Source organism: Panthera uncia (genome assembly GCF_023721935.1).
Source record: "Panthera uncia isolate 11264 chromosome B3 unlocalized genomic scaffold, Puncia_PCG_1.0 HiC_scaffold_1, whole genome shotgun sequence".
NCBI classification, from domain to species: domain Eukaryota; kingdom Metazoa; phylum Chordata; class Mammalia; order Carnivora; family Felidae; genus Panthera; species Panthera uncia.
Genome location: NW_026057582.1, coordinates 99,641,958 through 99,657,098, shown reverse-complemented (window position 1 = coordinate 99,657,098; position 15,141 = coordinate 99,641,958). Strand labels below are relative to the sequence as shown.

Genomic DNA, 15,141 nt, shown 5'->3' with positions numbered 1-15,141 from the left:
TCTGTCTTTCATGTCTCCCCATTCCATACATACATACCTGAAACTGGAAAGTGTCCTACTTTTTCTCAGTGAGTACTGTTTGGTGCTTTAGCAATTATATAGGGGAAAAAAGTATTGCTTTAAGTATCCTAAGGGAACCATGTAAATGAAAAATAATGTTACAATATTAATATTTTCTCCTCATTGTACTGACATTCATTAAAAAGAATTGAGTTAGTACATTTTACCCACACTTTTACCTGTGCTGTTTTAAAATATACATAATGATCTAGATTCTCTCAGTTGAGGTAGTTACTCTTAGGAAGTGAAGTATTTTTGGAAATACATTTGTAGGACTTACAGCCTATTGCAATAGTGAACTAGATGATATCACCTTTTAATGTTTATATTTGTATGAAATTAAATAAAAGTGCATTTGCCTTACGTAGAGCCGTGTTAGCACTTTGCTTTGTTAAGTAGCATGTAATTCCCAATTGGCCCAACAATTCTTTGTGCATTTTGAAATACACTTGTTTTGTTAAAGCAAATAAGACTGCATTTTGACTCTAAAGATGCAGAATAAATGATAAATGCATTGGTGAATGACAGTGTTATATCTAATTTTGTATTAGTCTGGATGACCTTAGAAGATTCTCACTTTTATTTACCCAGCCCAGGAAGAATTTGAAAAGCATTATCACTGGTAAAAACCATCATCATCATCATCAATCAGTCAATCAAACTGCTTTTTTCTAATTGGAAGCTATCACTTATTTGCATGTTTCCAAATATAGATGCCACACTGAGACAAAGAAGAGTCAAATCTCCTGCTCTCTTCAAAGCTACTCTTTATTTTAGTAATAAACCAAGCACGGGGATACTATGTCTCAGTACTTTTGCAAGAGCATTAATTAATAAGGGGAGTGGTTTTTCGTAATGACCCCTGTTCGGGGTAGGTGACATTCTTTCCAAATGTCAACCATGATGTCCAGTTTAGTTGTTGCTATGATTTGTCCAGATTTTGTTCTTTTAGATCATAAAATGTATATCCTCAGATACCTGTAAACTCCTATTTGTTATTTCTTTCATGACGTTGCAGAAACAGTTTCACAGAGGACTTGAATGTGGACTCTAAGATTTGTTCACAGTGTTAGTTTTGATGAGCATTCGAAAGTAGCACTAGACTTTTCTTACTTACGTTGAATGAAATGCATATCCTGTCTCATCTTCAACAAACATGACTTTCTCCAGATCTGAGCTCTTGCTCTCACATGACTTCAATCTATAACCTATTTCCCTGAATGAGATGAATACTTAAAGTCCTGTGGACTAAAATTCTCAGGCAAATTAACCTCGTTTTCCTCCTAAATGGCCATAGTCTAATTCTGCATATGGAAACATTTCTTAAAAACATGTGCTGGGCTCTGTGAAATGTGGAAACATCTCACAACAGTGATGTGTAATATATGTGTGCCGTCCGATTTCATTTTCAGAAATAGGGAAGCATCAATTCTCTCTGGAATTATTTCTTTTACTGGTTCATTGTCAAAAAGAAACTTGTCACCATGCCAAAGACAAAACTGCTGCTGGGTTTAGTTTAGAATTTTATAAAGTGAAGAAGTGAAAAAAATATATATACTTGCATCGCAGTCTCAAGTTATGAATAATTAAATGAATACATAATTGTATCCAGTTTTACCCTCAAGCTCAACCAGCAAAGACATCTTCAGCCCACGTGAAAAGGAGACTTCACATTTTTTTCAAAAATTATGGGTGAGCTGCCGAACATCACTGAGTTTATATGCTCATAAGCAAGAATAACAATCTGCCTATAAAATTATACAGTGGGGAGGGCAGTATTATTCAAGAGGTTTGTTTAATGTACATTCTACCTTCGAAAATTTGAATTTACACAAGCATTTTCCTAGCATTGTCTGAAATGTCTTCTTCGTCATCTCACATCCTACCTCTCTGATCCCAGGTTGCAGTGAGGGCGAGAAGCAGGTATAGACTCAGCACTCTGCAAGCCTGTTTTGGCTAAGTGCTTTTGTTTTGATAGATGAAGTATGACAAAGTAACATGAATGATCTTAACACACATACTGAAGTATATTTTCAAATGAATATTGCCGCTTTCAGAGTGGTTCTCTCAGAACTTAACAATGCTGTCATTGCAAGGGACATGTTTCAATCTCTTCTTTTGGAGCACAATTATAAAGTAATAATTGATTCCTTTTCCACGTTGCTCATTATAGTGGCTCTGAACAAATACTTAGCATTAAAAAAACCTCCCCTTTCATCTGGCCTTTGATGGCTTATTTTTGTTACTGGCCTTTCACACCCACTCATCCTCCCACAGCTTGGGCTCCAGTCGTGAAGAACAGTGTGCGGTTCCTAGAAGCCTCCGTGCATTTGCACATGCCATTACCTCTGCTTAGAAGATTCTCCTTTTACTACTAAGCTCAAGATCACCTCCTTCCAAAAGTCTTCCTTTACTGACCCCACCTCCTACTCCTCTCCAGCCGTCTGTTTAGTTCCCTTCTATTTAGCTGTCCTTTGGAAGTACCAATATCACCTCAATCCACCAAGTTGTTTTACTGGGTTCCTTTGCCCCTCTCCCTGACTAGTCTGTGAGCTCCTTGAAGGCAGACACTGTGTCTTTATTAGCTGTACCCTTAGGGACCGACAGTATTGACTCATAATATTGTTCAACGAAAGTTTGTTCAGTGACAGGTTGTGAATGTATACAAAGGTTTGGCGAAAGGTTTGTGAATGGATACTTGAATGAAGTGGGTAACCTAAGATGACATCTTTGAAGGTAAACTTTCATTTGAATGAGTTCTAGTCAAGTTCAGGAATTCACAGATTATTCAATAAATGATGTTAAGTGAACTAGTTTGTCAGTGTGGGAAAAATCAGGTTCCCTACCTCATATCATAAGCATATATTACAAAATTCCTATTGAATTTAATATTTGTATTTTTTAAAAAGATGAAACTATAAACAATTACTAACTACTTGTATAATTTTAGGGTGAGGAGGGCCAATTTTTTATTTTTATTTTTATTTTTTATTTTTGAGAGAGAGCGAGAGAGAGACAGAGCACACAAGCCGGGGAGGGGCAGAGAGAGAGAAGAGAGAGAGAGAATCCCAAGCAGGCTCTGCACTGCCAGCGCGGAGCCCAATGCGGAGCTTGAACTCACAAACCAAGAGACCATGACCTGAACTGAAACTGAGTCAGAGGCTTAACTGACTGAGCCACCCAGGTGCCCAGGAGAGCCTATTTAAACATAACACCAAAGCTGAAAACCACAAGGAAATGGCTGATGGTGGTTCTGACCAAATGTATCACTTTCCAAATGGTATCTTTTACTTCGGGTCTGGAAGCCACACTTTTTTCTTTTGAATTACTTTCCAATTTTTTTTTTTATTTTTATCTTTATTTATTTTTGAGAGAGAGACAGAGTGTGAGCAGGGTGGGGGAGCAGAGAGAGAGGGAGACACAGAATTTGAAGCAGGCTCCAGGCTCTGAGCTGTCAGCACAGAGCCTGATGCGGGGCTTGAACTCATGAACCGTGAGATCATGAACTGAGCCGAAGTTGGATGGTCAACCGACTGAGCCACCAGGCACCCCTCAATTTTTAAGGTTCTAAATATTCTAAATACCTATTCAAGGACACCCATACTAGACAACAAGTGATTGTAAAAATATACTAAAGATTGTCCAAAAAAATCTGCAAACACAAGGAAAACTGTGTCTTAATTATAGTTTTTTCAGGCTAACAGTTGGATCCACTGCTTTAAAGGTATGTCACCTAAAAGTTGAAGGAAAATATACTGAGCGTATTATTTGAAAATATAACTAGTATCTTGTTTGAAAATCAGTTAGTCTTATGTTTTTGATGTTTTTGTACATTCCGTGAAGTGTGGTTTTTCATTATCAAAAAAAAAAAAATGGAGTAACCTAAATGTTCAATAAGGAATTGTTAATATGTAAATTACCCAAAATAGAAACGATGGTGTTGAAATATACTTACCAACCTGAAGAGGAGTTCAGGATATATTTTTAAATGAAAAAAAAAAATTTATAAACTATTAGGTACATTATCTCATTTTTTATAAAAACATGTATGTGCTATTTATATAGGTATATGTATACAAAAATCTGAAAGGATATGCATAAAGGTATTAGCAGTGACTATCTTTTTTGCCTTATTTATAGTTTCTAATGTTTCAGCAAGAAGTATGGATAATTCATGAGATGGGGATAAAAAGATAACTCATAGAATGGATTATTCAAAACTAAAGGAAACACTAACCGAGCTTATTAAACAGTGAAGTTACTGAAATGAAATAGAAACTGAAGATTGCAAAACAAAACAACAACAACAACCAAATCACATAACTGTATATGATTTCAAATGATTTGCTGCCACCCTGTGAGGAACGCTACTCATTGCGGGACTGAAATAAGCAAACTATGGAACTATGAAAAATCTGTAACTGAAGATGGACTCACATACATAAGCATGATCCAAGACGTTGTTTAAAGCTCTGTGTACCAGTTGGTAAGTTTTGTTTTCTCTGCCAGCTATTTAGGGGGAATAATACCTAACATATATGATTACAGTAAGTCAAGCACTATTCTAATAAATATGACTTTATCTTACAAAAATCCTATGAAGTTGTTTTTTCCTTATTTTTAAAGATGGGGCACAGAGAGTTTAACCACCTGCCAACGGCCAGTAAATGTTGCCAAAACAGTGTAAACCCGGGAGCTGCATTTTGGGTCAATGACTCAAATTTTTGAGCTTTCTGTTCCCCTCAACCACCCTTCCCCCATTCACAAATACACTGCCCAGTAGTTGACCGTTGCGCCTTTGTAGGGATTTACTGGATGAAATTTCTTGAGAGAGATTATTATCTTCTCCAAATGATCTTAGTTCCTTGAAGCTATAGAGAGCTGGGCCCTTCAGAGAACTGATGGTTAGCGATCCACGGTGAGACAGGTGCAGAAATTTAGAGTAAGCGTTTGGAAAACTTTATAGTAATTTTACAAGTAATTGTGTGGCTGTTGACTCTAATAATAAAATGTGTCTAATATTTTTGTTTTATCTTACTAGAGCATGGTCCACAACTAACTGTTAATCCAAAACACTAATCTGATCGCTCCCTGTATTCTGGGCAGCACTGTTTTATTCAGCCTCGAGAATTTTGCCAAGGGTTTTTCTGAAGTTTAGTTCCCCAAAATGAGGCCTCGGGTACTTTTCCTCCCCTATTTTCCTCCATTTTATGCTACAAATGTATTGTAATGATCAATAAAGCCAAAATAGTGTATAAAGGGCTCTCTGCGACTCGGGCACCCAGTCTCGCCATCACGCGAGTACGCGCCTCCAGATCTGCTGGAATACAGGGCTCCCGGCGGACGCCTGCGCAGGCGTTCGTCCGGGTCGTCCCGGCCGAGGGGGTGGGGGCAAGGACTGCTCTGCTTAGAGAAGACGCCACGCCTTCGCCTGAAGAAGGTCAGGATACTACCACTTCCGCCGGGGCAGCTCTCTGCATCCGGGTCAGCTGCTGCCGCTGCAGCTGTAGCCAGGGGACTGGGCCAGGGTCTCCGCTGCCGTCCGAGGGGAGCGGGCTCCTCTCGGCGCTACCTCTTGCGACCTGGCCGTCAGCCCCGCGTCGCCGGCCTGGAGGGGCGAAGAAGACGAGGGGGCCAAGGCTTCCTCCGGGGTGAGTGCGGCCCGGGAAGACTAGGCACGGCGGGCCTGGGCTGGAAGCAGGCCTGGGGCGGATGTCTGAGGGGCGCGTGTCCCCTGGACAGCCCGAGAGAGGAAGCCCAGAGAGTTATCCGGTGTAGGGGGCGCCTTGGAACCTGCCCGGGAGGCGCTTCCCGGATCCCCACCCAGCTTAGGCCCCCGCCCTTGGCTCGGCTCCTGGTTGCCTTTGCCATCCTTGCTCGCCCCCCGCCACCCGTCTGCCGTTTGTGCTGTTGTTCTCAGGAGAGAACTTGCCCCTTTTCCGCTCCCCCTGCACACACCCTAGTCGGGGTGCGGTGACCTGGCCCCTTTGGTCCCGTATTTAGGACCAGCGTCAGTCCTGGTGCAGAACAAAGAAACTTGGACTTCTGATGTGTCTCATACTCTCGGGGAGTAGACGCGGAAGCGGCATTTGTAATGAAAGCTTTAGTAGACCTTCCTCTGTGAAAAGACGAATTCCTGCGTGAATTCACACTTCGCCTTTTGTTGAATGGTTTGGGTTTCCTGGTGTAGCTGATGCACCTTGAGATCAACTAGATCTGCTCACGTTAAATCAGGAATTTATTTGGGTCTGTTATGTTGCTTTGAAACTCACCTTGTCTGCCTGTTCCTGGAGCTCTTTGAGAGCACAGCTTTTGCCCTGTTCATCCTGGTAATCGTAGTGCCTTATAGTTAGCTGAAGTGTGTGGTTGCATTTTAGTGTTGCTTTTTTCGTTCTCACCTTTTTTGATTAGGACCTCTGTTTGTCTTAATGCATAATTACTTAACTTTTTTTCAATTAAACATCCTTTCTCTAAAATTGTGTAAGAATTTCTGCAACTTGTAAATGGATAAGGTTGGTAACTGAAGTTACCCAATTTAGTTACCTTTTGTACTATCTTCTTGATGATCTTGCACATCTTTTACTTAGTTCCTGTCATTTTACATTTTCTCCGCACTCTTCTTAAATCTTTCTAATCTCCTCAATTGCCACCTAACGTTGTTGGGCTTATACAGGAAGTATGACAGGTCCACTTCTGCCAACATGAAACTTGAACTAGACCATCATAAGTCAGTGCTGTTGTAGTCTTTAAGCGTTAGAGGACCTTTGAAGTTAAATGTAACCAGATCTGGCATTACAGGCTTATTCTGTATAAAGTTGATGGTGAACTGGAGACAGTGCGCTGTAATAGTCTACGGGTTAATCTGGGAACCGGGATGTAGTGTCGTTTGCCTCACATATAAGAAGAAAATGGTGATAATAACACCAATGTTTGACACTTCGCAGAAGTTGTTGATTGGAACATATGAGATGATGAATGTGCAAGTGGTTAGTAAATGTGAAAAGGAAAGTAGTTCTCCGGATTCCATCTGGAGAAATGCTGGTAAGATCAGGGATGCAGGAAGGCATCTAAAAAAGGAAGTATATATAGCCAGTTCTGAAAAATTAACCTTGGCTAACAGTAGATGGAAAGATGTCTTATTAAGCTTACATGGTGTAAAGCAGATTACTAGTATAATGTGATGATAGTAATATTCCAAAATTATCGTTTTTTTAAGGTTTATTTATTTATTTTGAGGGAGGGAAAGTGCAAGTGGGGGAGGGAGAGAGAGAGAGGGAGAGAGAATCCCAAGAGGGCTCCACGCTGATACTGTGCTCAGTCTTCTGAACCTGGAGATCATGACCTGAGCCGAAATCAAGAGTTGGTCACTCAACTGACTGAGCCACCTAGGCGGTCCTCAAAATTATCATTTTATATTACAACTAATATTTGTAACTACAGGGGCTCCTGGATGGCTCAGTCGATTAAGTGATTAAGCATCTGACTCTTGGTTTTGGTTCAGGTCATGGTCTCACAACTCGTGGGTTCCGGCCCCTTGTCGGGCTCTGACCTGACAGTGCAGAGCCTGCTTGAGATTCTCTGTCTCCCTCTCTTTCTGCCCCTCCCTCGCACGTGCTCTCTCTCTCTCAAAAATAAATAATTAAAAAAATGTTAAAAATATATTTATAACTACAATAAGGAGATCAGTATTATACTTTAATCTTTGTAAAGGCCTTAGAGCATCTCCAGTATGTTCTGCATACTGATAATAAAAGTACTGTTTAGGGGCACCTGGGTGGTGACTCAGTCGGTTAAGCCTCTGACTTCAGCTCAGGTCATGATCTCATGGCTCATGAGTTCAAGCCCCATGTCAGGCTTTGTACTGACAGCTCAGATCCTGGAGCTCTCTTCGGATTCTGTGTCTCTTTCTACCCCTCCCCTGCTCACGCTCCGTCTCTCTCTCTCTGAAATAAATGAACATTAAGAACTTTTTTTTAAAAGTACTGTTTATAGGTGACATAATTATTCTTTGCTTTATTTTCACAATTTTGAGAAGAGTCAGACCATTGTAATTTTTCTTGAGTTTTGTGTTAACATTTTTGACAGAGTATCTCATTTTGCTCTTTTTTTAAATTGAGGTACAGTTGGCATATAACATCATATTGGCTTGAGGTGTACATACAATAATGATTTGATATTTTTATATATTGGGAAATGATCACCACAATGAGTGTATTTAACATTCATTGCCACATATTGTTAAACATTTTTATCTTGTGATAAAAACTTTCAAGAATTATTTTCTTAGCATCTTTCAGATCTGTAATACACTATGCTGTACGTTACATCCGTAGGATTTATTTTATAACTGGAAGTTTTTACCTTTTGACCCCCTTCACCCATTTTGCCCACTCCTTCAACCCCCCTCCCTTCTGGCAACCAATGTTCTGTGCATCTAAGAACTTGGGGTGTGTGTGTGTGTGTGTGTGTGTGCGCGCGCGCGCACATGTGTGTGTTTTAAGATTCCACATATAAGTTAAGTGAGACCATATAGTGTTTGTCTTTCTCTGTCTGACTTATCTTACATAGCATAATACCCTCAAGGTCTATCCATTTGTCCCAACTGGCAAGATTTCATTCTTTTTATGGCTGAATAATATTCCATTCTATATGTATGCCACAGTTCCTTTACCATTCATTCATGGATGAAAACATAGGTTGCCTCTCTACTTTCACTGTTGTAAATAATGCTGCAGTGAACATGAGGCTGCATGTACCTTTTTGAGATGGTGGTTTTGTTTCCTTCAGATAGATACCCAGAAGTGGAATTTCTGGGTCATATGGTGTTCCTATTTTTAATTTTTTGAGGAACCTCCATACTGTTTTCCACAGTGGCTGCACCACTTCACATTCCTACCAGCAGTGCACAAGGGCTTCTTTTTCTCCACACCCTTGCCAGCACTTGCTATTTCTTGTTGAATCGAGAATGGCCATTCTAATAGGTGTAAGGTGACAGATCATGGTGTCATTTCATTCTTAAAAACCCCTGCATGATCCTGCTCTCAAGTAGTGACAAGCATATAAGATTTTTCTGTAGGTGTTTTGGTGATCTTTGTAAACATATAAGTTGGCCTAAAGTGTTTTCCTATAGTGCTACCAGTGTTGCCAACCTTACAGGGCAAAGTGAACATAAATATTTAGAACGAAGCCCTTTCGTTTAAATGGGGAAGTGAAAGGCTTGCCTGGGCATTTCCTTCTGCAACTGTAGATGGTGGTTACTAGCACCTATTCCAGCAGAACTGTTACACTACATAATAGTAAAGTTGTCATGTAAGATTATAATTTATAACCCAAGACGGTTGTAAATATGATTCTAATACTTAATTTTTTTTTTAGTTGTTTTAACATTTATTCATTTTTTGAGACAGAGCGTGAGTGGGGGAGGGGCAGAGATAGGGGGACACAACAGAATCTGAAGCAGGCTCCAGACTGTGAACTGACAGCACAGAGCCCGACACGGGGCTCGAACTCACAGACCGTGAGATCGTGACCTGAGCTGAAGTCGGACGCTTAACCGACTGAGCTACCCAGGCGCCCCTTAATACTTAATTTTTGCTTTTAATGTTTTCAATCTTGAGTTTATAGGGAAACCCCTTCTTCGTTTTGGTTGAATTTACCACCACACCTCCCTCCAGAGACTGTCAGGAGGAAATACATTCTCCTTGATTTTTAACCTCATTGAGGTCAGCAACTGTTGTGAATTTATCTCTATGACTTCCACTAATAACTGGCACAAGTTATGATGTTCTCTCGGTACCACAAGTCTGTTGAGAAATCAAGTTATTCCTGTTGCATTAGGTTATTTTAACACATGGCATCTTAAAGTGTTATTTCCCCATTCTAATTTACTAAATCTATGAACAAAAAGTGGGAAACAGGCACAGTTAACTTGTGAGTCAGCAATGTCCTGATTTCCTTCAAAGTGGTTGTGCTTATATTGCTCCTTTCTTGTTTGTTTCCTGTTCTTACAGCTGCTGATGATTAAGTGCTTCCAAGAACAATATTCTCTCAATTGTTTAAACTTTTTATCTACCTAGTGTATTTTCTCCCTAAAATTCGTGATGGAATGGTCAAGAGTGAATGTGTCTTTAGCTCTCCTCCTGGGTTCTGTTTAACTAGCTTAAATAATTATCCCCAAACTAAATATCCATGTCCATGTGCTGTGTGTATTAACATCATGTACTTCATGATTTTGAAGTACAAATTGAATGAATCAGCTGAGATATCTGAAGGACTCAGGCTCTATATTGGGTAGAGAAGTTCTTTTCAAGTGATAGACTGGTTCCTGTGGTAGAGGATCGAAAGGACAGGGTTTGTCTTATCGAATTTCACTGGTTACATATTTTCTCTTACAAATGAGGAATGATTTTACCAACAGAAATTGATAATTGCATGGATGTGGATTGCCCTAAATATTTTCACTACACTTTTTGGGGAGTAAAACAACAGAAAGCCTACTTACATAGTTTAATAAGAAAAATAAGCCTAAGGGGTAGAACAACACAAAGGCTTGCTATCCAGTGTCATACCTACAATTAAGTATTTATTCATGTAACTGATATTTACAGGCTTATGTGCCAGGCATTGTGCTAGGTGTTGGGAATATAGTGATAGCACTTTCAGTCTCTGCTTTTGTTTTTGAGATATTAAATCTTTTTCTGAGTATGTGGGATATTTGAAAAAGACACCAAGAACATCCTGGTATTTTTCCAACACCTGGCAAAAAGGCGAGACAAAATAATGGAAACTTTTTCTGATTATTGAATTTAGGAAGTATATTAGTTCACTTTAATGTGATTATAAAAGACTTGAGAAAACATTGAGGAGTAAATTAAAATTTTAAAAATTAAAAATTTGAACTATATACTAACTAATTTGGATGTAAATTTAAAAAAATTAATTTAAAAAATTAAAAATTTGAAAGAGACAGTTTTAAACCTGTATTAACGGGTGTTTCAGTCTTCTTGACCATCAGTTTCTAGGGCAATAAGCATTAAGTATTTGGGCTTGTTGACCATAATTTTGGGGTCTTTTACACTAGGTCTGTGTCTTAAATAGAAGAGATTGGTAAGGTAGGTATCCCTTTTCTGTTTATTTTCTTCTCTACTCAACATTGCCTCGTTCATTGTTTTCCCAAAGAGTTAAAAATCCCTTACTCCTATATATAAATACTGAGTTTTCCAAGCAAATATGTTAGTGAGGAAAAGATAGCATTTGCCATTTTTTCTGTACTTGAAAGCGTGTCCTCGAAAATTTAAACCTTTTGAGAATGTGTGAAACCTTTCTTTGAGCAGAGGTAAGAATTCAAACTTGGCAGAGATATAAATTTAGTTTACCATGTGAAATCTAACACTTCAGAAAATTGCCTAATTTTATTGTTGTTCTGGAACACAGTGCTTTTTCTGTACAGCTTTGTACATCTTTTTTTTTTTTTTTTAACGTTTATTTATTTTTGAGACAGAGAGAGACAGAGCATGAACGGGGGAGAGTCAGAGAGAGGGAAACACAGAATCTGAAACAGGCTCCAGGCTCTGAGCTGTCAGCACAGAGCCCGACGCGGGGCTTGAACTCACAGACCGTGAGATCATGACCTGAGCCGAAGTCGGCCGCTTAACCGACTGAGCCACCCAGGCGCCCCCAGCTTTGTACATCTTTTGACTGTTGTAATGACAGCACATGAAGCAACCATAAACCATAACCATGTCTTTGTTTTATTTCTTTCTTTATTTATTCCAGTATGATTAACTGGAATTATATCAGTTTCAGGTGTATAGTAGAGTGATTGAACAAATCTGTACATGACTCAGTGCTCATCATGATGAGTGTACCCTTAATCCCCTTCACCTCTTTCACCCATCCCTCACCCACCTCCCCACCAGTTCTCTATATTTAAGACTCGGAGTTTTTTGTTTCTCTCTTTTTACTTCATTCATTTGTTTTGTTTCTTAAATTCCACATATGATGTATTTGTCCACGTATTTGTCTTTCTCTGACTGACACTTCACTTAGCATTCTATCCTTGAGATCCTTCCATGTTGTTTTAGAAGACTAATTGAAGTGAATGTGAATGACTGTCACCTTTTGTTTTATTTGATAAGTATTTTTAAAAGTTATATATACATGATTTTAAAAGTCAAATAGTTTAGGATTTACTATGAAATGCATCAGTCATTCTCCCCATCTCACCCTCTTTCTTCTACTGGGGCCAACCGCTTTTTGCTTTGTTTTTAATACTTCTAGTGATACTTCCTATCTCTTAAGAAATACATGTTTTATTACTTTTTCAAAAAATACCTTTAGTCATCTATTGACTTGGTCTAATGTAATTCAACTGAATACTCATTTATACCTCTTCCCCCTAAAGTTGTCCGTTTTTTGTTGCACTCATTAACCAGTTGATCTTTATGACTTCTTAAATAATATACTTAAACCTCTGTTTCTTATTCCATCAACCAAACCAATCTCTAGGTTCTTCACTTTGTAAAATAAGGATGTTGGCCCCACACCCTTCCTGAGACAAACTAAAATTTAATGGCCTAGGTTAACACATGTAGATGCATCAATAGAAATATTCACTAAGTGTCTGAAAACTTATGCTGAACTGTATGAGAAAAGTTTAGTGTAGATATGAGGCAAATCAAAATTAATCTACTGGATAATTACTAAATAGCCTTCTTTAAATACCTCCAGAATTATGGCATTGAAACTATACGGGAGGAAATATAGAAAACAGCACGCATGTTTATTGTACTTCAACTCAAAAATGTTAATTACACCTCAGTTAAAAAAAAAATACAGCACACATATCACTTGGCTTTAGTGCCATCATGAATGTAAATGCGATTTACTGTCGATTTCTAGAATCAACCTCCATCCACATGACAGAAAATTATGGGTCTAGAGTAGAGAATATATTTACTTTTTATTCATTGTGCCTTCCCCCTAAAATTGCATAATTTTTTTTGCATAAGTCAAAATATTTAATAAATTTTAAATCACAGCCTGGGATACACATGCATATATGTAACTGAAAACAAATATTTTTACTGCACAATACCCTTATTACAAATAGCACTTACTTTGCTAGAATATATATATATGTGTGTATATATGTCCACACACATATATATGTATATATGTATATATGTATACATATACCTATATGTATATATACATACACGTGTATATATATACATATACATGTATATGTGTGTATACATATATACATATGTGTATATGTATGTATATATGTATACATATACATATGTATATATGTATATATGTGTGTGGATATATATACATACACACCGTTCTTCATTCTCATTCTTTTTTTTTTATTTTTTTTTTTTTTTTTTTAATAATGGTAGTTGAAACCCAGTAAATTGATTTCACAACCAGGGTGGAGGTGTGAACTAAGGTACAAGATTATTATGCCTTTTAAGCGGTTAAAAAATAAAATGGAAGATATGTTGTTATAAATTTTTCTCTTTTCACAGGACATTGGCTCTCTGGATTATCAGGAGCTTGTAGTTGATATTGAATCTAAGCTGAGGATGGAAGGTGTGGAACTTAAGGAAGAATGGCAAGATGAAGATTTTCCAATGTGAGCAGTACTTTTAAAAGAAAATTTAAAACAAAACTTCAAAATCTCTTTATTGAGATGTCACTTACTAAATGAATATTGAGTTTCTTAAAGAAGCCCAGTATTGAGGGGCACCTGGGTGGCTCAGTCGGTTAAGTATCCGACTTTGGCTCAGATCATAACCTTGCAGTTCGTGGGTTCGAGCCCTGTGTCATGCTCTGTGCTGACAGCTCAGAGCCTGGAGCCTGCTTCAGATTCTGTGTCTCCCTCTCTCTCTGCCCCTCCACATCTCATGCTCGCTCGCTCTCTCTCTCTCTCAAAAGTAAATAAGCATTAAAAAAAAAAAAAAAAGAAACAGCCCAGTATTGAAAGGTATTCATTTGATACTAGAAAATGAGAGTTCCTGTTCAACAGTTAGATGAATTCTCTTGTATCTTATATTCCAATAAATATATGTGATTTTCTATAATCTTTCATTTTTGTTTTCAAGATTTAAATTTCAAAATTTTTGTTATTATAAAAAAAATGCTTTAATGTGGTATTTCTTAGAGTCTAAGGGGTTCTTGGGAGAAGGGAGTCTTTAAATGTCTGTAAGAATTATTAAATTTTGTGTTTGTATTTTAAGAAAAAATTTATTAAATAAATAAGGGTTTTTTTTTTTAGATCATCTAGCCAGCTACCTTGATATGTTTGCATTTGTGTTTACAATGGTATTGACACCAGCTGGGCTAAGAGAAAAAGGGCAGAGGCAGATCTTATATGTAAATGATGCTTCCATACCTTCCTGGTTAGAAGACCATCCCAGTGCATAGAAAGGTCCCTTAGCAGTGGGAATATGGACAGCTGGTGGGAATACCAAGCCATTGCATAACACATGGGGATAATAGTAATGTAGAAATACTAAGCTCAAAAGAATTGTAGCCGTCATCACCATCCTCCCACGTGAGGGACAATTTACCTTCATCACCCATTGTATCATATGTCACATTAAATTCCTGCGTTTGAATTATATATTTTTTAGGTTGTTTATAATTTTTAGAATTGTTTTATAGTTGTATTCAAGAGGAATTAGATAAGGAATTTGTATCTACTTTTATGTGTTATTTATTTAAATGTGTAAGTCATCTCCGACAGTCTGAAATTTTCTTTAAAAGTGGTTTGTAAATTACTGAAGCTTAAGAAACCACTCTATTCAGTTTTCCACATAATTGGTTCTATATTTTTAATAGTTCTTTTAACTTCAAAAAAATTTTTTTTAATTTGTGAAATAAAAATTATGTCTGTGTCTTCTAGACCTTTACCAGAGGATGATAGTATGGAAGCAGATATATTAGCTGTAACTGGACCAGAGAGCCAGCCTGGTAAGAACTTGACATTTTGGTTTCAATGAAATGATAGACTTTGTGCTATTTTTTAACACCTTTCTTTGTCAAGCAAAAAAAAAAAAAAAAAAAAAAAAA

The 15,141-nt window shown here is 37.9% G+C and overlaps 1 protein-coding gene across 4 annotated transcripts in view; it reads left to right on the top strand.

Moving 5' to 3' along the window:
- Positions 1 to 5,514: 5,514 nt before the first annotated feature.
- Positions 5,515 to 15,141, top strand: part of BNIP2 (BCL2 interacting protein 2) — a 25,956-nt gene continuing 16,329 nt past the window's right edge. For 2 of the 4 annotated variants that reach the window (XM_049613723.1, XM_049613720.1), the window contains exons 1-3: positions 5,517 to 5,711; positions 13,596 to 13,702; positions 14,975 to 15,042. In XM_049613723.1, the coding sequence (XP_049469680.1) occupies positions 13,653 to 13,702; positions 14,975 to 15,042 (118 nt within the window). In that variant the 5' untranslated portion in view covers positions 5,517 to 5,711; positions 13,596 to 13,652. Of the gene's footprint in view, positions 5,712 to 13,595; positions 13,703 to 14,974; positions 15,043 to 15,141 lie in introns of all 4 variants that reach the window. The other 2 variants (XM_049613722.1, XM_049613721.1) reach the window with 2 other exon arrangements.